This window comes from Hakea prostrata, chromosome 5, assembly GCF_041222555.1.
Source record: "Hakea prostrata isolate BN-2017 chromosome 5, UWA_Hpros_2, whole genome shotgun sequence".
Taxonomy (NCBI): Eukaryota; Viridiplantae; Streptophyta; class Magnoliopsida; order Proteales; family Proteaceae; genus Hakea; species Hakea prostrata.
The window spans coordinates 14,808,188-14,835,711 of NC_142604.1; the positions used below are offsets into that span (position 1 = coordinate 14,808,188).

General features: G+C 41.0%; 1 protein-coding gene across 1 annotated transcript; it reads right to left on the reverse strand.

Moving 5' to 3' along the window:
* Positions 1 to 494: 494 nt before the first annotated feature.
* Positions 495 to 25,014, reverse strand: LOC149015355 (protein MID1-COMPLEMENTING ACTIVITY 1-like). Its single transcript, XM_089154748.1, has 9 exons — positions 24,728 to 25,014; positions 23,930 to 24,211; positions 23,300 to 23,826; positions 21,365 to 21,768; positions 13,953 to 14,062; positions 12,102 to 12,173; positions 4,969 to 5,075; positions 1,284 to 1,377; positions 495 to 1,145 (listed from the first exon to the last, which is right to left on the reverse strand). The coding sequence occupies exons 3-9, from the start codon at positions 23,708 to 23,710 to the stop codon at positions 1,093 to 1,095; spliced, it is 1,251 nt and encodes a 416-aa protein (XP_089010874.1). The 5' UTR covers positions 23,711 to 23,826; positions 23,930 to 24,211; positions 24,728 to 25,014; the 3' UTR covers positions 495 to 1,092.
* Between the last annotated feature and the right edge of the window lie 2,510 nt (positions 25,015 to 27,524).

Genomic DNA, 27,524 nt, shown 5'->3' on the forward strand with positions numbered 1-27,524 from the left:
TGGGTCGGGGCTGGGGTTGGTGAGGACTACTTGCAGCAGTAGAGGTAGAAAAAATGGATCCACTCATCCACACATGTAGCAGCAGCAGCAGCAAGGGTAAGGGTTGGGGTTGGGGCCTTGCTTAGGGTCGATTGAAGACCTTGGTTCTTCACTGGAGAATACAAAATCAACTCAGGAGTAAAATGGTCATGTTACTCCAATAAGAGTAATATACTAATATGATCATCTTAAAAATATATATTTAATTTATAACCATTATTTTTTTTATTTTTTTTCAATTCTCATTCTACTCCAATAATCCTTTTCAAGATTGGAACATTTGACATGATACCAAAATGTTTGGTATTTAACCACGCGTCAAAATTCTGAAACTGATAGGACAAAATTGAGTCAAGCCCTTTAACTATCTGTTAATCAAATTTAGCATTAATGCACCAGAGTTAACCCCATTAGACGCATAAACACTTAATGAAAGATTCTCTCTCAAGGTGAAGAGCTAAATACCCACAAGGTCAGCTGAAAGGTGCTTGTAGTTGCGAGGATGCTTTTCCATTGCCATTTTTGTGGACTTGTGAATCGAATGCACGCCCAGGCACCAACAAATTCCAACGTGCCATACAAACAATGGGATTCAACAAAAACAAATATTTTCCAGTCTAGAACCAGATTCTAAAATATCGTGTAAACAAAACAAAACCAACTACAGAGTTCGGTTGAGGTTAAAAAACATATCATAGATCAGACTCATGAGTGACCAGAACACTCTTCTACTCTTATTACGGGAACCCTGAACTCCATTAAAACAAGGTTGAATCGTGTAAAGGTAGATTCATAACATGGAATCCAAACACTCACTTCCATGTAAAGAATTTGCCTATTATAATACATCAGAGATAATCTCAACTAGGGGCAAAAGATCTTTAATTACATAGATAAATCATTGAGTAGAAGTCATCAAGTACCAAGTTACAGAGAGCAACCAGCGATTTATCTCTACAATTAAGTATCAAATGAATCTCTCTATTCTAAAAAATTCTTTTTTGGTAGAACTCTCTATTCTAAAATTACTATTTTCATTCCTTAAATATCACTTTAGGATTCCATGTACTGAGGAGGAGGTGGGCTCGTCTTTGTCTTTTCGGGGCCTGCAATTTGGCTCTTATCAGCAAATATGATGATTGATTCTCTGTTGCACCCAAACACAGCCCAACCCCCCCCCCTCAACAAAAACAAATTGTAGGACAGTAAGAGCTTACAGAAATCAAATTCAAAGATGGACATACCATAGGCACCACGAATCTCCACTTCTCGCCATTCTTGCACCAAGGCACAGCAGCAACACATCAAATGTGAGAGGAAGTCATCACAAATCCCACCCTGCCAACCCAACAATACAAAATGTTGAGGTATTTGAGTTATTGCCCTACTTGTGTTCTAATATCTGCCATCCGATTGGTTACGAACTTAAAATAAAAAAGAATAATGATCAGAAGCCACCATAGAACAAAGACTGACATAAAGAATTTAATGTAGTTCACGTAGCAATGATATGTGCCACATCCATGGGCGAAGATGAAGATGCTTTCACTACGCAATAAAAGGTACAATGGAAATCTCAAGAACACCCAAAACCTCAATTCCTGCTCATCCTACAAAGACAAAAAACCAGATAAATAAAATACTCTAGTTCATGGAGAAAATTTGAGAAAACCTAGTACTTCTTTTTGAAATTTTGACCCTAGGTTTTGAATCTTATATGACCTCCATTTCATCTGATTTCTTGCCTTCTACCTATTTGAAGCATAATAAACACAACAAAACTAGGATTTTGCCCCAAAAAAACCACTCAAAAGTTATCATTCAAGTATACTAACAAATGATTGGTTCCGACAAGTACAAATTGTATTTGCATACATGCATATAATTATCAACATACATGAATTGTTTGATAGTGATTATATATATAATAAATCAACAAAATACAATGACCAACTAGATCAAGTGATGGTGTCCTCACATATATTATGTTCAAGCCCATATAATATCTATACATACATATTTTGAAACTTAGAAAATAGTTTTTAAGATCAAAAATAAAAAAATATATAGTTGCAATAATCAAAATATAAGTTTAACAACACACAATCATAGATCAATAATCCTAGACTAAGCCTAAATTAATTTCAAAGCAATAAAAGATTATCTAAGGCTTGAAAAAAAAACAAAAAAATGGAAGTTTGGAACTGTTGGGTATGACTCATGTTTCACATTTTGTTGCCGACGAGTTTCCTTTGTAGTTTAGGCTTAGGCCCATAAATAGCTATTGTGGCTCGAAAGGTGTTTGAAGGCAAAAAAGGAGCAAAAGAGGTGTTTGAAGGCAAAGTAGTTGTGGAAATTAGGTGAAAATGGGATAGAAATTAACAAAAACAAAGGAAAAACAAGTGTTAGTGTCAAAACCTGCAAAATTTCCGTCGAAACTTGCGAAATGGTCATCGCAACTTTGAACTTTAGGGAAATTCCTGGAGTTCCGTTTCATTTTCAAATTTTGTGGATATCAAATTTTGACTGAAATTTTTTCCATTATCTAGTAGCCACCAAAATATGTCAGAGCTGGTTAATTTTTAAAACAAGTACAAGAGAGATTGGATAGATAGATATAAATGAAGAAAAATACAAGTTGGATTGCGAAATAAATTAACAAAAACAAAGGAAAAACAAGTTCTAGTGTCGAAACCTGCAATGAAGAAAAATACAAGTTGGATTGCCTACAAAGAAAGACAGTAGATCTAATTATAGAATTACTAATAATGAAGCTCTAAGAAGGAAAACAAATACACTGGAGAATTCTAGCTCAACTCACCTATTCCCCTCCCCCTCCATAGTTGATGGCCAGATCACAGCAGTTTGCCTCGATTGGGGTCCTTGACAAAGAAGTTTTTGTCGTTGGAGCCTGTGTTTAGTCAGTCACTCCCTCAGCTCTGACCCCCCTTCCATATTGTCAAAGTTTCCTGACTAAAGAACAGAAGTCCTCATCTCCCATAGAGAGGTTCCTACTCGACTGTGGTTTCTCTCTCAAATTCTTCAGACATCGAGGACTTTCACAGGGTCCTTAAAGGAAACCCTTCGATAGTAGGGACGAGGCTCCTTTTTCTCCGGCAGTGGACCTAGAAGCCCCAACTAACTCGTAAAGATCTCTCCTCCCTTCCTCTTCAGATCACCCTACCCAGTCTTCCCTTGCACTTTTGGTGTATTGAAGGTCTGAGTACTGTTAGGTTCAGCCCTGGGTACCCCCCCCCCCCTGCCCCTTTTGACTGATGTTAAATCGATGATAACGGACAGGCTTGCCTTCACCATCTTTGCATAGAAATCCTTGCAGATGCCCCATCACCTTCATCCATTTTCATCAAGGAAGACCCGGGTGCATATTTTTAGTAGGAGGTGCACTTCGAGTGGAAGCTCCCTCACTGCCTATCCTATAAAGCTTTCAGGCACCACCCCTGCGAGATGGCCAACACTTCAGTTCCCACTGTGCTGCCTCCAGAAGATTATCCAGCAGGAAGGCAGAGAACTAAGTCCACCAAAGGCAAGTCCAATGATTGCAATTGTAGGCACCTCCTCCATCAATGGCAAAGTTCCAAGGCTCCTACAACTACCGCAGGGAATCCATTCAGCCACCTTGAAGCAGACCTGAACCGATTCCAGGCTGTCTCTTGACACTGACTCTTCCCTGTTGAGGCTCTTTAATCGAGCCCCTCTCACTGGCTCGTCTCTCATCGGTATAGTCTCTGCCTGTGCTGGGCATCTGACCTCTGAACATTCTGATCCAATCCCCTGTGAGCAATCTCCTACCATCGTTGAAGTCGTTGTCTCTGTGCCGCTGGAAGAAATTGTTGACTCTAAACCCTCATAGCTTATTCTGATGGTCCCTACCCCTTCGGCTGCTGCAAACCTTGCTTTCCCTACTATGAATGAAACCCTTCCCCATGACTTACCTACTAATCCGTTGCCTAGAATCTATGCAACTGATGCCTCGCATGCTCCTCTGCAGTCCTCCACTGCTGCTCCTCCCTCCTGTCGTGTTTAAGGCCCACAATCTATGAGATCCCTATCTGGCTTCCCCCCCCCCCCCCCCCCCCCCCCAAAAAAAAAAAAAAGACTCCCTTTCTACCCCTCCACCTAACTCTCTGGGCCTCCTACCCCTTGTTCCCTCTCCCATCCGAGCCTTTAATCCTCAGCCTGACCCCCCCCCCCCCCACTCTTCCCCCTCCTTGCAGTCCCTTTTATCCCAAGCAACCCCTACCCCTTTAAACCCTCTCATTTCCTCAGCCCACCCTGCCCTATACATCCCCTCCCCTTCCTGGGCCATCACCTACAGGCCCATCCCAACCACCCCTACCCTTCCCTTGGCCCAGCCTGCCTTCCTCTCTTAGCACAGTCCCTTCACTTTTGTTTGAGCCCAAATCGTAATTTCCTTTAGGATAGGCCAAACTATCCCCCCTACCCCCTTCACTTCTAGGCCTGACCGACCCCTTAAAACCCCTTCCTCCTCCCTTATCCATAGTGGTCCACCCATCTCTTCCAATTTGGAGATCTCAAACCTCCTCAAAAGCATTAGCTGCTACTCTTTCCTTCGTTCTCTTGTGATTTCCCCTGTGGTTGTGAATATAAAGCCCTCTATTTCCTTTGTTCTTCCATCTACTCCTGTTGTTTGTTACATCAGCACATCTATTTAGTGAAGCAGGACTGGAAGACCATGTCCTCAAGAGATGGAGGTATGGCATATGTCAATCAACAGAACCAACCAATAGACCAGTAGATCCTACTACATACACATTGGCAGACATGTACAGGGATCTCCACATTTTTATGTACCCAACTTGCTGTCAACATAATCATTACAGGCTTGATTCATTTTACTTTAACGAGCAAGAGAGAGAGAGAGAGAGAACTATATACAAATGGAATTACCTTGATGTTGAGCATCTGGCGAAGCTTTCTTCGGACGCAGCAAGTATAGCAGCAGCATGACAGTAACAATGAATATGCCATAAGCGCACTACAGGCGTCCGCTGAAGCTGGTGATCAACAAAACCAGGTATTTCTAAGAAACAAAATCCAATTACATATTCCTTTTTTTTTTTCTCACTAAAAATTGAAGCTGACAAAATCCCATTGTACCTTAGATAATGATATTGCAACTGTGATAAAGTAAATTTATTTCAACCAGAATTTACAGAAGCAAGAATACATAACAAGAAATTCAAGACCAAAGACCATAACATCACGGAATTCTACTAATGAGAATGACCAAATCGCTCCTTCAACATTATCATCATAATTGGATCAAATGGCCAAAAGATAATTAGGGTACTTTTTTCCCCACCTTGGCTCCTTGGATCAAGCATTCCTTAGGACCAGCTAAACCAAATGATCAATGCTATGACAGAGATCCTTATAACCTTTGGCAGGAATCAGTATATGGTATCTGGGAGAATGATCTCTTTGACAGTTAAATATTAGAAGGGCCTCATGCTCACGGCTAGTATGGATCCACAAACTCGGATAGGTAAAGGGAGATGATACGCCCCTTATTACTCAGGTGTACAAATGTAGAAATAAGCAGGGGAAGACAGCAGTAGCAACAGCTGGTATAGGGGAGAATACAGCAACACTAGCAGCTGGTGCAGAGGAGAACAATACAGCAACACTCGCAACCAGTGGGAGGGAGAGGACAAATGGCAATCCCTTAGTGGACAGCAACCACCATTCTGCTATGGGCAGAGGGGCAGAAATGACAGTCCAGGTGGCGGAAGAACATTGGGTAGGAGAGTTGAGTCTGTTAGAGTTTGTTACGCAGGCTGGAGGGGGGGATATATAAGGATAGAGAGAGAAGGATGTGAGGGGGAGGAACAGGAGAACAGCAAGCTGATCTTGCGGGGAGAGGGAGCCTCTCAGGCACAGGGAATGGTCTTGTGTGGTATTTATTTACAGTTGAGTTCTGTTTATTTTATTATTCCAAGAACTGAGTATCATTGAAGAGAATGTGAGTTGTATCAGTTCTCGTATGATAGTCATAGTGATGCAATGAAATGAAAGCCAACTCTCGGCTATTTCATTGTTCTTATTCTGTAATCCTGAGTAATCTCTGTTTCTATTTACTGATTTGGGGAAAGACAAGTTCAGTTCTCAGAGGGTCTAACAATCTGGTATCAGAGCGCGTTGATTCGGGGAATGGTAAGAAGTAGAATGGAGTCCAGAGTCGAAATTTTAGAAGATAGTGTGAAAGATCTGCAATCCCAACTGGTGTTGATCGATTCTAAAATAGACAAGGTAGAACAGAGTCAAGTGACGTTCATGAATGAGCTCAAGACATACCTGGTAAAAGGCAAAACCATTGAAACCGATATTCCATCACCTGAGATCACTTTGGGGAAGCGGGATGAAACAATACACACATCCGTGAGAGACGACTCGCAGAGTGCCAACATGCAAGAGATGCAACGTGCTACAACCTCGCGAGGACGCCGCAATTTCTTTCCGAGATATTTTGAATTACCCATCTTCAATGGCGAAGATCCGAATGGATGGATTGCTAGAGCAGAGAGGTATTTTGGGTTGCAAGGGCTCAATGATATAGAGAAGCTACAGGCAGCGTTAATCTGCTTCAAAGGACCTACAATCGGATGGGTACAGTTTCGAGAATTACAAAATCCTTTCCATACATGGGATGAATTGAAGCAGGAGTTGCGAAAGCGATTCGGTTCAACACAAGCGAGGACACCACAAGAAGCGATCATGGAATTACGGCAGGGAAACACCGTCATCGAATATCATAGTCAGTTTGAAACCCTCGCCGCCGCTGCCGGCACCAAGGAAGAAGAATGGCTACAAGGAGCGTTCTTATCAAGGCTGGGAGATGAAATTAGGGCTGAGTTGCGCCTATTCCAACCCAAGAACTTGGCCCAAGCTATGGATATGGCCCAATCCATCGAGGCCAAAAATAATACCCTTCGTGGGCCTAAAAAATACCCAATAGCACAGCCCATTAGTGGTTGGGGGCAAACTGCGGCCCAACAAACTGTTTCTTTGAACCGATCGAATCCTGTAGAACTGCAGCCAAATCAATCTGGTCCAGGGACTCAACCAAATACCGGTTCAACCCTGGTTAATCGACCCAATGTAGGGCAGACCAACTCTAGTCTTGCATCATCTTCAAAGGGGGGTGTTTCGACAACCACGTCCGGCGGCAGAAGTAGCAGCGGCAATGGAAGGCTGAAATGGTTGACACCAGAGGAAATGAAGACCAAGATGGATAAGGGCTTATGCTTCCGGTGCAATGGTCCCTATTCTCGTGGTCACCAATGCCCTTTGAAGCAATTGAGAGTCATGCTTCTCCACGAAGAAGAAACACAAGGAGAAACAGAGGTGTCAACCGAAGCATCAATCGAAATCGAAGAAGGACCTCCCAACCCATTTACGGAAACTGAGCTATCATACAGCTCTTTAGCAGGGCTTGATTCACCTCATACGCTAAAGCTAAGAGGCTCGTTGAAGGGGTTCTTGTGGTGTTGCTGGTCGACTACGGCGCAACACATAATTTCATTTCGTAGAAAATGGTACAGAAGATTGGGTTGAAAGTCGAGGGAAAGAAACAATTTCAAGTTACACTAGGCGACAGTAAGAATGTACAAGGGCAGGGAGTATGCCGCGATGTTGCCATCTTCATCGGAGACGTGAAGTTTGTACAGGAATTGTTACCGTTCGAGCTTGGCGGAGTTGACGTAATTTTAGGGGTGGAATGGCTTTCATCCTTGGGTGACATCCAGAGTAACTGGAAACTTCAAACTCTGCAATTCAAATGGAAGGATAAGCAGGTGAAATTGAGAGGAGACGCTGCATTACTCAGGTTAGAAACTTCTCTACAACAATTCTGGAAAATTGCACAACAAGAAGGAAATGGAATTTGGCTGAAACCTATGCAGGCAGATGCTACAGAGGAGGTTAGTCTCAATAACAGGGTATGTGCATTACTGGAAGATTTCCAATCCTTATTTGCAGAACCCAGTGAATTACCTCCAAGGAGACAGTACGACCATTCGATACGCTTGGTCAATGGCAGTAATCCACCAAATCTCAGGCCCTACCGTTATCCTCATTCGCAGAAAAATGAGGTGGAGAGGTTAGTCAGCGAAATGTTAATTGTTGGACTAATTCATCCGAGTGTGAGCCCATATTCAAGCCCGGTGTTGTTGGTGCGAAAGAAGGATGGAGGGTGGAGATTCTGTGTTGATTACCGAGCACTTAACAAGCTAACAATACCCGACAAATTTCCCATCCCGGTGATAGATGAGCTGCTTGATGAGTTGGGGGGCACAAAGGTGTTCAGCAAGCTTGATCTCAAATCTAGCTACCACCAAATCAGAGTTGCTGAAAATGATGAAGAGAAGACTGCATTCCGCACACATGATGGACATTACGAGTTCCTTGTAATGCCCTTTGGGCTTTCGAATGCACCGGCAACGTTCCAAGCACTAATGAACGAGGTATTTCAAGAACACCTACGTAAATTTGTGCTAGTATTTTTTTTGATAATATTCTAGTCTATAGCAGCACCATGGAAGACCATCTGGATCACTTACGGCGTGTTTTATACATTCTATCACAAAATCACTTGGTAGTGAATCGAAAGAAATGCTCGTTTGCGGTGACCACATTGGATTACTTGGGGCACATAATTTCTGCAGAGGGAGTTTCAGCAAATCCGCAAAAGATCCGTTGTATGGTTGAGTGGCCATTACCAAGGAATGTCCGAGCACTTAGTGGATTCCTTGGCCTCACGGGGTACTACCAGCGATTCGTTCAGGATTATGGAAAAATAGCCACACCTCTCACAAAGCTGCTAAAAAAAGATACTTTCCAGTTTCCAATGGGATGATTCAGCCACGACAACCTTTGAAGCATTGAAGTCGGCGATGACATCCGTACCTGTACTTGCTATGCTTGACTTTTCGAAAGAGTTTTTGGTAGAAACGGACGCATCAGGAGTAGGGCTAGGGGCTGTCCTCATGCAAGAAGGGCATCCCATAGCCTATTGGAGTAAAGCCTTATCTCCACGAGCCCGAGCTAAATCAGTCTATGAGAAGGAGTTAATGGCAGTAGTGTTAGCAATTCAAAAATGGCGCCATTACCTTTTGGGAAGACACTTCAAGGTTTGCACGGACCAAAGGAGCTTAAGGTATTTATTGGACCAAAAATTAGTGGCCGAAGATCAGCAAAAATGGATTATGAAGTTGTTGGGGTTTGACTTCGAAATCCTCTACAAACCGGGATGTGAAAACAAGGCTGCAGATGGATTATCCCAACAAATGGATGGCACAATCCAACTTTCTAGTTTATCAACAGCAATATGGGAAGGAGGAGAAGAATTTAAAGCTGAGCTTCAGACATCTGAACGCTATAGAAAAGTAATGCAATCATTAGTTAGTGGTTCTACTGAATTTTCAGATTACAAGTTGAAGAATGGAACTCTTTTCTTTAAAGGGTGATTGGTCATCCCCGAAAGTTCCAAGTTAGTTCCTAAATTGCTAGCTATTCCACTCCACCCAGGGGCTCCGGAATCGCACCCAAGACCCAGCAGAAATGGGTTGGAGAAGAGGGTTGTAAAGACTTCATGGCGAGTTGTCACATGTCAACGGAGCAAACATCAAGCCAAAGCCAGCAGGGCTGCTACAGCCTCTGCCCATACTGGACCAAGTATGGGCGGATATCAGTTTAGATTTCATCGGTGGATTGCCTAAAAGCCACAGGGGAGACACCATATTGGTGGTGGTGGACAGACTTTCGAAATACAGACACTTCATTGCACTCACACACCCGTCTTCAGCAAGAGATGTGGCTGTAACCTTCAGCAGGGAGATAGTACGACTCCATGGATTTCCAAGGTCAATTGTATCTGATCGGGACAAGGTCTTCATGAGTAATTTTTGGAAGGAGTTGTTCAAATTAGCTGGAACCAACCTGAAGTTCAACAGTGCTTATCACCCCCAAACAGATGGCCAAATGGAAGTGGTGAATCGAGGCCTTGAGATATATCTCTGCTGTTTTTGTGCGGGACAGCCGAAAAACTGGACCACTTGGCTCTCTTGGGCTGAATATTGGTACAATACTACTTACCATTCAGCCACAAAGCTGACACCTTTCCAAACGGTCTATGGTCGTAAGCCTCCACCCTTGCTCAAGTGGGAAGGGAACTACTCCAAGGTGGCTGAAGTTGATATCTACTTACGTGAACGGGATCAAATCCTAGATGAGCTGAAGAACAACTTGAGAGTGGCTCAAGACCGTATGCGATCTTCTTCAAATCAACACCGGAGAGAGGTTACTTACCAAGTAGGAGAGGAAGTTTTCCTCAAACTCCAACCATACCGATTCAAGAAGTTAGCCAAACGTCCCAATGAGAAGCTCAGCTACAAGTACTACAGTCCATATCCTATTGAAGCACAAATTGGTCCGGTTGCCTACAAGCTTACACTCCCACCTGACTCCAAGGTACATCCGGTCTTTCATGTGTCACAATTAAAGAAGGTAGTCGGTCTCAACATCACAACTCAGCCCCTGCCATCATGTTTAGCCGAAGATGGGGAACTCCAACTTAATCCTGAGGCACTCCTAGACATCCGCTACTCAACTCGAGGGTCATTGGAGGTGCTGATTCAATGGCAGCATCTGCCGAGCTGTGAGAACTCCTGGGAAGACTTTTTGAGTTACACAACCAATTTCCTGAATTTCACCTTGAGGACAAGGTGAAACTGAAGGGAGGGAGTGTTGATACACCCCTTATTACTCAGGTGTAAAAACGCAGAAATAAGCAGGGGAAGACAGCAGTAGCAACAGCTGGTACAGGGGAGAATACAGCAACACTAGCAGCTGGTGCAGAGGAGAACAATACAGAAACACTCGCAACCAGTGGGAGGGAGAGGACAAATGGCAATCCCTTAGTGGACAGCAACCACCATTCTGCTATGGGCAGAGGGGCAGAAATGACAGTCCAGGTGGCGGAAGAACATTGGGTAGGAGAGTTGAGTCTGTTAGAGTTTGTTACGCAGGCTGGAGGGGGGGATATATAAGGATAGAGAGAGAAGGATGTGAGGGGGAGGAACAGGAGAACAGCAAGCTGAGCTTGCGGGGAGAGGGAGCCTCTCAGGCACAGGGAATGGTCTTGTGTGGTATTTATTTACAGTTGAGTTCTGTTTATTTTATTATTCCAAGAACTGAGTATCATTGAAGAGAATGTGAGTTGTATCAGTTCTCGTATGATAGTCATAGTGATGCAATGAAATGAAAGCCAACTCTCGGCTATTTTATTGTTCTTATTCTGTAATCCTGAGTAATCTCTGTTTCTATTTACTGATTTGGGGAAAGACAAGTTCAGCTCTCAGAGGGTCCTAACAGGAGACATCATACTGTAGTAACCATACACAATTTCCAGGTAAATGGATTTAAAATTAGATGCATTCAGTTTTGGCATCATAATACAAAAACATTTGGAAACAAAAATACGCCATTGGGAATGGCATACTAGAACTCTATCTGCAGAGTTACAACAGCATGGGCATCAAATAAAAGACCCTTTTTGTCCATGCATGTGCACTTCGGACATTCCAACACAGATTCCAACAGATAGACCCTTAATAAATAAATATCATTCATTTGTGTCCTCTATCCCCAGATATTACTGTAGTTAGGACAATCCAACAAATCCTTCAATGCCTATCTTCACATCATGTCTAACACAAGACTTCAGATAGAGGTCACAGGATAGAGGTCACAGAACAGAGGCAGAACACTATTTCCCAACATTGCCAAGGAGTGCGATATACTTTGTAGATCAGCATTTCCAAATTTAAATTGTCAACATCGTAACAAAAAAACTTCACAGAAGACAAAATCTGGAGGATGAAAATAGATTCTTGCAGGAAGGTATTCACAAATTCAAGAGCTGCATAATATATTTTAGCAATCAAATCAAACATAATTGCAGACAGGAAATCAATGGAAAATAAAAGATCAAATTATATAGAAAACCATCTACATTAACTCACACATATGCCTGTTAGTGGCCACTGTAGCAATCTTGGCAAAGGTAACACAAGGGCAGAAGCATGTCTTCAGACCTGCAATATGATTAAGACAGAATCACTTTGTGCAAAAATGATTGCAGATTCTAAGCTCAATGGTGAGAGCATATTTCCTCCAAGATAAGAACAAAACAATTTCTGAATAGCAGAAATCACTTGAATCAAAATTTTCATTAGAGACCAAGGCTTTTTCCCTTTGACCCAAAATGGGCTCAATCTGCTTTAACTCAAAATAGATTAAAATCCAATGTGACATGTCACTCAGAAAAAAAAAAATTTATTGCCAAGAATATCATCAGGAAAATGAATCTATGATTATACATGACGAGTCAAAACTGCCACTGGTTAAGCACGTTAAAGGTGAAAGTGTATAAATACTATAACATGAGTCCACGCAGAACAACACATTCCATGTCCAGTAATTTTTTTTTTTTTTTTTTTTTTCCTTTTTTTTGTTGGGGGGGCGGGCGGGGGCAGGTAGGGGTTTGGGGGGTGAAGAGACCAAAATATTTCATGCTCATAAATAAGAAACTACGACAGCAATTGTGGCCCTTAATGACTGGGGATGTGCATGGTTTATCCAGGGTTAGAAGTTTTTTGATTAATCTCACAGTACTAAGTCTAAGACCATGCGTGACTTCACATACCAGTTGGGCCCCTTCCCCCAATAGTTTTGAGAGATTGGTTAATACCTCAATATAATAATAAACCTATGAGATGATAGAATACCACAACTAAAGTAAACTTCCAAAAACATGAGATTGCCTTCCCTGCCTCCCCATGGTTTACTGTGGGCATGATAAGTGGCATGCTAGAAGTGCCTCCTTCCAATACACAAATAATTCTGCTTGGGAATTGGAATTTCTTTGAATAAAATGACAAATCAACCTTGTTCCAACTAAAAGTGGTGGGCAATATGGATCCTTACTCTTGAGTCAGCTCTATTCAAGGTCATACATGATCCAAGACCTAAGCTATGCATGTCTTTCCTTTTGGTCTATTCAAGGTTCGTTTAGCTCCATCAAATCTCTCCTTCATATTGGAGCGTCTAAGGCCTCTGTTGAACATGACTGCCATTTCAAATGATTTTCTCAAAGCTTATCATATCAAAGGTACTCCCAACTCAGCTCTAATTTGATCATTCCTTACTTTACCCTTCCTAGTTTCGTGTTTTGCGTCACATCCCTCTCAAGTCTCAACCTCCTCATCCCAGCTATTATATGATGTTTCTTAATTGCCCAACATTCTCTGCCATATCATCATAGAAAGTAGTATGTTTATCCTATAGAATTGCCCTTTAGGTTTTAAAATAATACTTCAACTACACAAAACTATGGATGCATCTCTACTTTAAACATCCTAATTTAATTCTCTGCAAAATGTCATCCTCTGTATCACCTTCTCTGTAGACGCTTGAGCACAAGTACCTTATGTGGAATCTCCCTCTCATCAATTTTCACACCATTATCTATCATAGGGTAATGATGGTTACACATCATATACCCCATTTCCTTTGTACAAAAACCTTTCAGTCAGGGGCCCTTTTACCTTGGAAAAAAAATGCAAATTTGACTGAGCCATAATATCAGTTAAACAATCTATCAGGTAGCCTGGTCTTGACTCTTACCTGTAGTAAACCATCAATATGTGCAGCGCATTGCACTTTAAATTTTTCTATCACGATCTAAGTGAACTAGTTATTAAACAGAAAACGGGTACAAAATCAAGTGCATGGCATCTGGTCAAAGATATGCAATTTACATTTATAATAACACGAACACAGGAGAACTATGGGGTAAGGGTAAAGGAGCATACACAAAGACGGCTCTGAACAACAGCCTAATAAATCAGAATGCCACTCCTCACGTTGGCGGGTTCCTCTATTTGACAGCAGATCACGCCCTGATGAAACTGAAGAAGTATTTCTGAAAAAAAAAAATATCGTTGTATCACGAACAAACTACATAAAAAAGAAGTATAGATATCATTATATACAAAAAAATATAGAGAAAGTGAGGCAACACAAATTATTAGAAAAAGTAAGATATAAAGGATATTGTCGAGTTTTAGAGCAATAACTAGTGCATTCAAATTTGTATCAGGAGAAAAGGCAATAGATAAATAAGACATAAGAAATTAATTGTGACCATGGAAACCAAAGAGCAAGGAAAAGTTCAAGCTACCAGAACTTTCCACCACATAGATGTTTATCTGATGCAAATCCAAATGCAAATACCAAGCAACGAAGCAACCTTCTCTAAATTCATTTTTCTTTTTTTGGATGAATGAGAAAATTCATTAACCAAGGAGGGGGGAAAAGGAGGGGAGTGAGAGAATACAAAAGAATACCAAGCCAAAGCCTAACAGAAACTAAACAAAGCAAACAAAATACAATGGAGGAGCACAGGCAACCAAGAAAAAAGGTCCTAAGTTTTTCTATTCTTCTTTTTCTTTTCCTTCCTAGAAGGCAGAAAATCGACAATAAAATCTTCTCCGAAGCGATGGCAACCTCTAGTGGAGCGGCTACTGCTTCTACAGCTACAAAGGGGAAGAAAAGGGGTCTTTGAATCTGAAGAATCTCCAGGCACAGGATAACAGGGGACTGTATGGGAAGTCCTATCGCCCAGAGAGGGGGTTTTGAGCTCACAAACAGAGGGGGAGGCAACATAAGGCGGGAAGGGGAAGAGAAGATGAGGGGCTGGGCTCAAGGACGAAGTAGCAAGGGGGTGGGCAAATAGTGGGGAGTAAGGAAGAGGAGATGGGGGAATTGGGCCGGGGAGTAAGAGCAGGGAGATGGGCCAGGGGGGTTAAGGACAGGGTGAAGGGAGTGGGTCATAGGCCCAAGAGGGGAAGGAAAAGAAGAGGGAGTCGCCAAGGGTCCAGAAACCACCAGGGGGACGGGTAAAATTGGAACTCGGATTACTAGAAGGGGGAGAAGAGAGAAGGGGAGCGAGGGGGCAGACGCCTAACATGATACCGGGAAAGAGAAACAGAAGGTTGCAGGCAAACAAAAGGGGAAGGAGGAGCAAGGTCGAGGGCTGAATCAAGGGGAGAGTTAGAAGAAAAGGCCAAGAGAGGAATAATGGAGACATGCAAGGCAGAGTCAGTAGGCAATTTCGCCTGCAGGAGCAAATCGGGGGAGATGGCAGGGTCGGTTGGGATTACATGGATGACAGAGAAGAAGGCTGCACCAAGCGGGTCAGAAAGCAAAGCCGGGGCAGTGTTGGAAGGGGATAGGTCAGTGGATGGGGGATTCGGCTGGTCACTCACAATCACCAGGCAGAGGGGCTGGGGGGAGGGGCCGCCGTTGGCGGTAGGAAATAGAGACCACCAAGGCAGAGGGATTAGTTACAGGCAAGGTGGGATATCTCGCAAGATATCTCACTATTTGAGGATAGCGAGACGAGATGAGAGGCGAGAGTGGAGAGATGGGAGATCTCGGTGAGATCTCGCCAAAGGTGGTTGGACCACCTCTTTAGGGGGTTTTAAAACCCCATGTCTTGCTCGAGAGAGGAATATCTCGTCTCTCTCTCTCTCTCTCCTCTCTCTCACTGCAAGTGCATTTTTTGCCGGAATTTGTTGGGGATTCAACTTCTAAACATCATCAACACATCTACAACAACAGATTCAAGCCTATTTCTAGTGATCTTCAACAAAGGTAAGATTTTTCCCCAAATTTGAATTTTTTTCAAATAGAATGTTCTACAATGGGTGTGTGAGTGTAGTATAAATATATGTTGATGATCAAGCTTTGATCTACACTTTCATGGAAAAAATTTTAATTTTCTGCTATTAATTTTTTTTTCGTATTTAAAAAATATATTATCTAATAAATTAAGATTATAAATTATAAATAAATACTTATGATATGAATGTGATTATCACTTATGTTAAACTACATTGAGAGGGCTACAATCCCATGTATTCATATTTTGATTATCATGCTTGCTGTATTTATTTTTATTTTTGTATTTAAATAATTAAATAAAATAATTATGAAAAATAATATTTTATTACAAATTATCTTTTTTTTTAAATGATGCTTATATTATGTAGTTTATTTTAAAAATACAAACATGTCTGTTTGAGCATTGTATATATGTTATCTTAGAACAAGTGTGTGTTTTGTTGTTTTATAAATTGTTTTTACATAAAATAATTATAAAAAATTATCTTTTTTTTTTTAAATGATGCTCTTATTATGTAGTTTATTTTAAAAATACAAACATGTTTACTTGAGCATTGTATATATGTTATCTTAGAACAAAGTGTGTGTTTTGTTGTTTTATAAATTGTTTTTACATATTTTTATTTATCTAAAAATTATTCTAATGATTATTTGGGAACATTCATGTATGTATTTCATTGTTGTACACTTGTATCTTAACGGTCCTAACTTCAAAAAAGCTGGTGAAATGTTGATGAAGAAGAAGAGCAGTAGGATCCACCTCTTTTGGACATGTGTAGCACATTCAATTGATCTTATGTTAAAGGACTTGGGGAAAAGAAAGTCAATCAATGTTGTGGTTGACAGGGCTAGAAGGGTAAGTAATTCTATTTATAACCATGGTTATGTGCAAAAGATGGTGAGGAACCATTGTAAGGGTGATCTAGTAAGACCTGGATTGACTAGATTCGCCACCAACTATGTAGCTCTGAAAAGCTTCCAAAAGAAAGTGGTGGGTCTACGGCACATGTTTGCAAGTGAGGAGTGGTTTAATTGGCATGGATCTAGCCATCCTGATGCAGTACTAGTCCAACAAACCATTGCTAACGATTCCTTTTGGAGGCAGCTGAATAGGACATTGGGCATTATTGAGCTTATTGTGTTTGTTTTAAGGATGGTGGATTCGGAGAAGAAGCCCACAATGCCCCACATATATGCTGCCCTCCAGCAAATGAAAGAGTTGGTTAGAGCTGCTGCCCCTAGCTCCTTCAAATCCTACGAGAGGATCATCGATAATAGATGGGAGACGCACTTGATGCATCTTTTGCACTTGGCTGGTGAGTCACTTTTAAGTCTTTAAGTTTTTGTTGTATACTATAATTTACATTCTTAATTTGTTATAAGTTATAACTTATAATTTATAATTTATAAACAAGTAAACAACCAAATCAGTAACCAAATTTTTATTTCCACAATGCAAGCTTACTACCTCAACCCAAAGTACCATTACAAGAATGATCTGGGGCTTAATGTAAGGTTAATGAATGCGGTGCAAGACGAGGTGGAGAAGCTTGTGTCAAATCTTATCATGTAGGGGACAATTAATGGAGAGGTGAGAACTTATTCAATTGTTTCTTCAACTTCTTACATTAGTGCATTAAGCATATACATAATACAATGATTGAAGAATTGGTGTACAGATCAGGGAGTTCAGGGATGCCTCAGGGAGTTTTGAAAAGCCTTCAACAGTTGCAACTAGGGGGAAAAATGATCCTGGTAAATAGTCCATTACTATAAGTCATTAAGTCTATAACTCTGTAAATGATAATTGATAAGTTATATAAATATTAAGATTTACTTGCCTAATGCATTCTTATTTATGGTTATGCAGCTAACTGGTGGGTGCTATATGGAACTAGTGCGCCAAATCTTAGGGACATAGCAATTAAAGTACTCTCACAGACTTGCCCATCCTCTGGTTGCGAGAGGAACTGGAGCACCTTCTCGCTCATCCATAGTAAGGTACAATACAGATTGGGGAGTAAGAGGCTCGAGGACTTAGTGTATGTGCATTACAACATGAGATTGAGAGTAGGGCACATACAAGATGATATAGATGACGAAAATCGTGAACGGATTGAGTTGACTGATATATTCCACGAGCCCCCCGCAGAAGATGAGGAAGATGATGTCATATATCAGTGGGTTAGGGATCGAGGTGGCCCAGTGCTGGATGGGCCAGGAGGGCAGCTGCTATGGGCCCAGATGTTGTGGCTGAGCACGCGTCTTCTGATGAGGGTTAGGCTACTGTAGCAGCATCAGAAGGACCAACTGTACCATTTGTAGAGCCACCTAGTCGACTTGAAACAACTGCGGTGACATCTAGTAGTGGGATTCAGATGATGCTAATGATACCAGAGGGCCAAGTGGCCCAAGTCAGCCATCGAGTCATGGAGGCAGTCAGGCTGGTGGTGTTGCTGGTGGAAGTCAGCGTCAACAAAGGGAGTCACCTCCACCAGGTCCGAGTCATCCAACACATGCGAGCCACAGTTTTTTATCTCTTGGACTTATGCTAGGAGTAGGAAGAGCAGATCAAACCAGCGGCAAACGAATGATGATGCGAGCATGCATGATCTTGAATTGAACATGAGAAGCATAAGCCTAGATCATGGTCATAGTGATTCACAACAGCAAAGTTTGGACAATTGGCAGACATCGGGGTACCTATACGGGGATCAAAGCACCGGGTCAGATTACACTAGGTATTTTTCTTATGGAGATCATACTATTCCTCAAGACCCTACACCTGGAGAGTACACATATGGGAGTGAAGGTGGGTTGTTAACTGAGTGGTTTAGAAACCCCTACCCACGTACTCAACAGCAATATGAACAACAACAACAAGAATGGCACTTTCACCCACCCACCCACAATTGACGGTTATCCCAGAGTGCTATTCCTCCAGTATTCTGACATAGAGACATATCAATTCCATATAAACCAATATGTGACATACTACAGTGATGGGTTGACTTGGGAGTCATATGTGGCCACCGTTTAGAATCAGTTGATGCAGAATGTTGAGTGATACTCTTATAGTCTTATTGTCTTGTAGTCTTGTAAGTTGTAACTTTGTAAGTTGTAAATTGTAATCTTGTTACTCTTGTACTCTTGTCAGTCTTGTGACTTGTGAGTTGTGATTGTGAACTTATGGATTATGATTTATGACTTATTATAAGTCTAAAACTTCTTATGGTTGTAAAGTTTTGAAGACATTTAAGTTCTTTGATAGTTTGATCACTCGAATACTTGATGTGTAATGTTAATGTATTTGATACTTGATAGTTGATAGTTGATAACTTGAATTCCTTGATATCTTTACATTACATGTTGTCTAACCTTGCATTTCACAGAATTTTGATTCTACACATAAGGTTGACTTAGAAGACATACTTAGGGTTATCTTCTCACAAATCTAAGGCCACCAATGTGTTCAAAAGGCCTTAAATAGGCTAAATACCAAGTTTCAGCCCAACCGGGACCCTAAAACCCACCGAGATGGGCCACAGAGATCTCGCTTTTTTTGAGTGGCGAGATCTTGCTCAAGAGCGAGATCTCCCACCATGGTTACAAGATGGCTAACTAGAGGGCAGAGAGAGGGTGCCAGAGCAGGAGAAGGAGAGGAGCAATCAAGGTGACCGAATACAGAACAAAAAAATGCAGGGGGGAAATATTTTCAAAAATAAGGGGTTGAAGGAATCCAGGGCTGGTTTCTTCTCAAACAAGAACAGAGGCTGGAAGAGGAGAAGAGGCGGAAGACCTCCACGTAGATTTGGGCAAAAGTTAACCGATCTTGGTTAAAGGTGGTTGCATCCATCTAGAGGGGCTTTCGAATGAGGGAGGCTATGCGGTAGAGACAGTTAGTGTTCCAAAAGTGCAAAGGAAGACCGAGGAGAGTAACCTAGAGTGGGATGGCTCGCAAAATCTTTTTCTCTAACTTCATGTCCGGAGTCCATTACCGGAGATAGACCCTCTTGTTGCCAACTTGCCCGGCAGCATCTTCCATGGCGCGGATCTTAGCTTCTTTATTAGAAAATTGAAAGACGAAGACCCCATTTTTCAGCAAATGGGAATGGAGAGAACTTGAGGCATTCCACTGCTTTAAGAGAGAATCCTGGACAACTTTGAAGGGAGGGTACAGACCAATGAAATTTCCAACTAGGCATGACTTCCACTTAGCAATGCCAAAAGCTAGAGAAGAGTTGGAAAGAGGGAAAACAAGGTGGAGCCATCGATGAAGGCTCAATGAAATGCAATGATAGGTAGGGGTTTGAGAGTGAGCAGGAAGGGGAGAAGAGGGAGGATTGCAGGGGGAGAGGGATTTTCCGGGGGCAGAGAAGGAGGGGGGATGGGTCAGTCATGCCTCCAGATTCCTCAAGTTCTCCAAATACCCACTGGTCTAAATTCTTAATGTACAACACCATTAAATATTTGGTTGTGCTAGTCTCAGAATCACCATCAGACACAGAAGTCCGAACCTGAACATTCCTCATGGGATTGGTCACTTCAGCAAATCTGTAAATAAGGGTGTGTTAAACCGCCAGACCATGTGTTTGACAAAGACTCTAAGTTGAACATTTTCATTTAATGTATCTAAATAACTTCACTTTTATAATATAATATACACATTGTATGCCAAATGACCCAAAATAAAGAAAAACAAAATGGTATTTATAGGTTATATATTAGACAGACAGTCAAATAAACTTCTAGCTATGTTATCATCTAAAATATTGCTGAGCAAATATGGCATCATTTTAATTTGGATTAACAGTTTATTTATTCTGCTATGGTATAATTAGTAATGTCAATTGGAATAGCTAACAATGCTCATGTTTGATAAGATATGGCCACAGTCATTGAGAGCTTAGACACAAATCAACAATTTGTGAAGCCAATAACATCTAGGCAATTACGTGGATTTGTTTCTCGCCAAGACAAGCGATATAATAACTATCTAAGTGCAAAAACTATGACAGAATGGCAACCCATTCCCTGGGTCCCAGACCTTTGTGCCAGGCATGTAGCAAAGTGCACCCCTGCACCACCACTTTTTAATCTCTACCCATGTGCTCAGATAGATGTAGTCCTCCACCAACTACATGGTAATTTACTAGTGGGACTGCCAGGTCTTCCACATATTATACATCAGAAGCCAGTGTTTATTTGACACTGCCACAAATCCTTGTACATGATAACATTGACCTTTTTAAATCACACAATGTCGATAATATTCCCAACATCAATTACAATAACAGAAGGAAACTGAACATCATAATTACTATCAGAACGCCAAAATCCACAAGTAATTTTTTTACGAAAGAAAATTATATTAAGCATACTCAAAGAAGGAGAAACGGAAAATGCTTTGCTATGTCTTAGCCTAAACACGTCTACCAGAAGATAGAAATGCCATGCAAGAATATTCCAGGAACTAAAATCATATATGAGGTTTTCAGCTTTCAATAGCATGCTTCCCCTTGACAAAATAAAACCATACCTTGAGGTCATTTGGGTATCACTTCCTTTGTAATAGGTTTCTTCAAAGGAATGTCCTTTACCATCATTGGAATCTGAATAATTTGCCTCCACCTTTGAACTTTTGACTGGTGAATCTTTCCCTGGCACAAAAACTTCAGCAGTTTGCGTAACTTCAATCAAATGTTGAATCACTTCACATTGTTTAACATCCATGTCTGCTTGTGATCGCTGTAATTCTAATTGGAGCTTCTCTTTCTCTTTCTGGAGTGCTTCATTGAAACGCAAGTTTGGATATGAACAAGACAGAGTCTTCTTCAGCACCTTGGTGTCACCTTCCTGTCTTAGGATCGCATCCTGCATTTTCCTCTCATCTTCATCTAGAGTGTATTCACGCTGATCCCTTTCAATAACTTCCAGTCTTTCCTGAAAATTGGAGAATAGATAAACAGAAATCAGAAACACATACAAGATTGTGTTAGTAACCAAGATGGATGCGAAAAAAGCTAATAAATCATCAAAGATTGAATGACTACACTTACGAGGAGACTAGATCTGCCATGCTTTGGCACCTTGCAGAGAAAACTAACCGTAAGTCTTTATCTAATCCAGAAGGGGAAAGAATTTTATCCTTGAATCAGCAATTCATCCATCTTTATTTTGTGCCCTAGTATGGGCCGTATTCACCCTAGATCTTTATTATCCAAAGGGTTCAGGACAGTAGAATTTTTTTTAAGAGCAGACAGTGTCAATAAGTTCACACAGCTAGAAACCATAGCAATTGGGGGGAAAAGGAATTCAAGGCTGTCACATTCATTGTTTCTCAGACGATCTTTTATCAAAGCTACCATACTACTCAAGGCTAACCCATTAAATCTTTTGCAGACGATCTTTTAGCATACTTACCATACTCACTCTCCCCTCCCAACCCCCCAATGTCTCTGTTTCCTTTTTTTACCCCTTTTTGCAGGTTTGGGGGGCAGAGTGGGGGTGATCATCATACTTGAATGTCCTTTTCCCCCACTCTCTTCGCACTTCCTCCTCCTTTGAAGACTGGCCTCAATGCCCTTAAGAAAGAAAATAAAAAGGAATGACCACCATCATAATGATTTGATCTTTAATAAGGTATCTTTTGAAACGACTGATTCTCAGTAGCTGTCCAGCAAACACAAACATGCTTGAAACTGCTAAGAAAAAGTCGAATATTTTCGATGTGATGCACAGAACCGATTCCCAGAACTGATCCCGAGCACTGGTTCCTTGAGCCCATACCTGATATTCGATTTTATTGTCACTTCTAGAGTTGCTCACTGAATATCAACTGCTGATAGTTCGTTCTGAGACAATTATATAGACTTCTATTAGATGTTGAATCATTCTTTGCTATTGGATCATCACTCTTGCCTTTACAGATGGGAAAACAATCAAAGTAAATCTGATGGCTGACACAACATACACCCTTACACACTCCCAAATAACCCTTTCCCCAACAACAAATACTTGACAGCACCTGGATCCATCCAGTAATTGAAGTTGGTTTGGGATATCATATAGTCAGCATTCATATTTCAGTATAGATGGCAAAAAGGAGATCTTAGAAGGCACAGTCCTCCCTTGCTTTATATTTCATCATATTAGTAATTTCACTTTTGAGAACTCACTGGTGTAATAGAAGTTATGCCACTATTCGTGGTTGCCGACCAAGGTTCAAGAAATTAATTTCAGAGGCATCAGAAGCATATAGCATATAAATCACCATCACCATCGTCCTTATGTTCAATCAATTTACAATGGCCAGATTTCACGATGAAAATGTGAAGTTAAATTAAAACTATTAATGAGAAGAAAGCTGCTTATCTGCTCTTGGAGAAGGCAAATCAGAACTTTATGCATTTATACCTTATAATGCAAATGAAACCAGCACTGAGCTGTTCACTAAGGGGGTAAAAAAGAATACCTTAAACCGAGCATTATCCACAAGGGTGATAAGGGGAACAATCCGCAAGTATCGGTCAATCTCGTCCTGAGCCCTCCTGAATTGATATACAATGTTCCATCCCATGGCCAGCAGATATAGATAGCTTCTGTCCTGGCAGCTATTCACCAGAATATATGACCTTCGCAGGGCATCCTCAAGCTGCTCCAATGGCTCACGTGTTTCAGGATACTTCTTCAGCTCCGAGATTCTGAGCTGCTCTAGCAAGTTACCAATCAACTTCAAATGCTGAGCAAACAGTCTGCAGTTCTTCTTGTGCATCCTGGCCGTGCTTGCAGCATGCACAATCATGCCAATCAATTTCACAGCATCCACGCCTGTGAGCTGGGCGACGGTAGCCATCTGCCCGAGTTGATCCCAAGCGGCAGCCATCTTGGGAGAGGAAAACCTACTTAACAGTTACTGACGATCTTAAAGCCAACTTCTTTCCCCGGCAAATCCAACTAATGACCCGAAGAGACGAATCCTATTTCTGGCCGATAGTGTTTCTGCAAGTGAAATATCGTCTAATAATCTCAAACCACAAAAAATACTTTCTACGCTATTCTCAAACAACGAGACGCAATTCATGAATATCTCCACCTCCATTACCTATACGAGCCCAACCATACAACATTTCAGAACTTCAATCTTCCTTCGGTCGTTTTCAGCAACATTACGTTAGAGCAGGTCTTCAGTGAAAAACATCACCGTGAACAAGCAGAATTCATCAAGGACCAAACAGAATGCCACCTGAATCACTAAATTAGAGAATCCAGGCAACCGACATCACAGATATCAGTTGGATCCTTCTCGGAGATCCTAGCAGAAGTGGCATTTCCCTGCTAATTCTTGAACAGTACTGGTCCAGAAGCATCCAGCATTCAAAGTCATCTGCCAAAAAAAATTCAGCAATGAAGCCACCACAATCTCAACATTTGTGGAATAAGCTTCTTCTTCGCTTTCGACATAAAAATGAAAAGGACAACGAAAGAAATAGATTGTCTTCAGCGAGAAGAAAGGATAAATCCAAAAAGGACTATTGAAGAAAAAAAATAATTTACCAAAACTTATCGTTTCATAATTCCATTACAGAAAGAAAAGTTACTAGAACTTAATTTTTATTTTTATTTTGGGGGTGAAACTAAAACTCAAATCGTTCTCTGAAAATCGTTTCATTTGGTTTCAATTTCACCGCTCTCCCGGTCAAACTGCCCAAACTCCAAAGTGCGAGAAAATTCAAAAGAGAAGACAAGAAACAAAGAAAAAGAGAGAGAAGCAACGGTTGAGCTGCGGAAGTAGTTGAAAACCTCAAGAGCATTCAAAGATGGTGAGACAAAAGCAGGACGAAAGATCAGTGGGGGCAAAAATGAATGGATTCGTGAAGATTTCACGTTCCGCAAGACAAACCTTTATCTTCTTTTGACAAGTATTTAATTATCTGTCTTCTTCTTCTTCTTTCGATTTTTTTTATGATCGAAGCGTCAGTCAGAAACAAGGAGGGTCTGAATTTCTGTGACTCGCAGGCATTGCTTTGCGCAAAAGAGCTTCCCCGGAAGAAGAGAGAGAATGTGTTCGCTAGGGTTTCAGGAGAGATTTTGGACGGTTCGTGCAAGCTGGATCGGTCTCTCTCCCTCCCTCTCAGAATCTGAGCTACGTGTAGTTTTTCCTCTGTTTCAGTTTCAGAACTTCTTTTGCTCATGAGTATAAGAACAGACAACCAGTGCCAATACTCAAGACACTCAAAGAGCCAAAGAGGTGGATACAATAAAATTACAAAATAACCCTCGTCTTTCTACTTATCTACGAATTAGCCCCGACCTTCACGGAGGATAATTTCCTCATTCCGCGGCCGTCATGACTGAACGTCGTGAATCATAAGGTTAATTTTGTAATTCCGTGTGTCGAAACCCGCGAGTCCAAATCCAGACATTGCAAACTAAAATCATCGGTTTTCTTTACCGTTAAAGTCAAAACTCAACAGCTTTAAATTACCATTACACCCCACAAGTTACATTCAAATTACGGAGATATATTGCCAATCCATTTTTTATTCGGGGTAGTAAAATATACCAGCCGCAATAAGTCATCAGAGAACTGTGAATCGACCATCGAGGTCAATGTTGCTATTCCAAAAATACCCTTTGAGGTAATTGATTCACTTTTCCATTCGCATTGAATATTCGGCGGATTATTTAGAAGAAAAGACAGCGAATAATGGGGATAGATGAGCGTGGGCCACCACCCCACCCTGGCCAACCCTGCATAGTGTTGAAAAGACAGAAATGCCCATCAAAGCCATGCAACGTTGCAGCATGGTGATTAAAAGTGGTCCCTCATCGTAGGCAGCTAACTTCCACTAAGGAGGCTCTCACTGAATAAGCACCCCTATCTGTCCATAGCCAAACAACGAATTCTGACCACTTCACGGGCCACCCATGTTTTTTTTCTCTCGTAGGAAAGGCCACTTCCAGAGTTCCATCCAAACAAGCCCCTATGAAACAAAGGTTAAAGAAACGATCGAGGTCACCATAAAGAGAAGAGAACGACTGAACGCGAGAGCATCTAACCTGACAACTCAACCCCACTGAGTCTTGCTTTTAGCAGTTACCACTGAGGAAGCACATTCCAGACCCCACCCCTAACCACCGTAACAGAAGTATCTAGATTCTGATGAATCAGACACGTGTATACAATGGGTTGGATTGGGTTATATAGTTTAACTTCTGTAAATATCCAGTACTGTGCTATCAACGGTAGAAATTTCTCAACTTTGATTTCGACTGCTGGCAGAAGAAGCTGCGCATTAAATTTGTAGTTTTCAGGTCTCGCCCGAGATTTTACGTCCCCTCACAGTTCTCTTTCTCAAGGTTTGGAGTCCTTGTACCATACGAATAGGATGAGAGTCCAAAAGTAGGGGTGTCAATTTGTAATCCGAACCGCACCGGCCTGTTATAATCCAAACAGGCCTAAACCGAACCTTAATAGGGTATGTTTGGGCTGAGGGTAGCGGAGCCCGTACCAATCCGAAACCGAACCGCAACCCGTTATAACCCGTTTTATAATTTTACATTGAATAGTATTTGAATCATTATATTACCACTAGGTAGTTGATAAAGACAATTAAAAAAAATTAAGCATGAATTCGAAAATCAAATAGTCATTTTACTATTTAATATCTAGGTTATTGATTTCAATGGAATGGGTGAGATTTTTTTAATGGAAATTGACCAATAACAACTTTACTTTTCATAGAATTTTCGCTTTTGTTGTAGGATGTTCAATTGTTTCTTTTTGTTCTTTTTCTTGTACACCATAAAATGTTAGTCAACCAGAGTCTAAACCGTTAGCCCAAACTGTTAGTTAGCCTGAACCCAAACCACATCAAACCGAAACCGTTAGCAAAAAAATGGGTCGTGTTTGGACTAAGTGTTATTCAACCCAAAACCACTTCAAATCGCACCGTTGACACCCCTACCCGAAAATATGAGATTAGGAGTTCAAACAATGATCAAGAGCAAAGCCTTGCCTTTACCCTGATGCATTGTTGCACATATAAAATAGAAAAACCCCCACGGATAAAAAGGGTTATTAATTATTAAAAAAATGAATAGTACGCTTGTAAACCAATTAGAATAAGAAAAAAATATTTATCACAAAATAGAGAAAGAAACAAAAAAAGACCTATTTTTTCCTTGTTGAAAAAAAAAAACATAAAATGACATATTAATTTATTTACAGCAGCTATATTGGAAAAGAAAGTCTCATTTCCCATGGAAGAATTTTGTACAAAAAAAAAAAACATAAAACGACATATTAATTTATTTACAACAACTTGATGGAAAAAGAAATCCTCATTTTTCATGGAAGAATTTGGTCTATGTCAAGTTGTCAACAGTCTCATATGCTGCTGTCTTCATCAAAACAAGGAAGCATGGGTATAAGAAAATGAAAATAGACTAGTGGGACACTGGGGAGTATCAAGTTTGAGATGCACTCCATTACAATTTTCTTGTTCTTTAACATCTTCACCTATTGCTATGAATTCTATTTGAGGTATTGTGACTTTTGTAAGTGCTAACTCAATGGAAATGTGCCTTTAGAACACGTGAAGGTAATGATTTGTTCGATAAGATTTTATTCTTTATTTATTATTATTATTTTTTAAATTGATATTCATCCGGGCCAGTTTGCGCGCACTTTGATT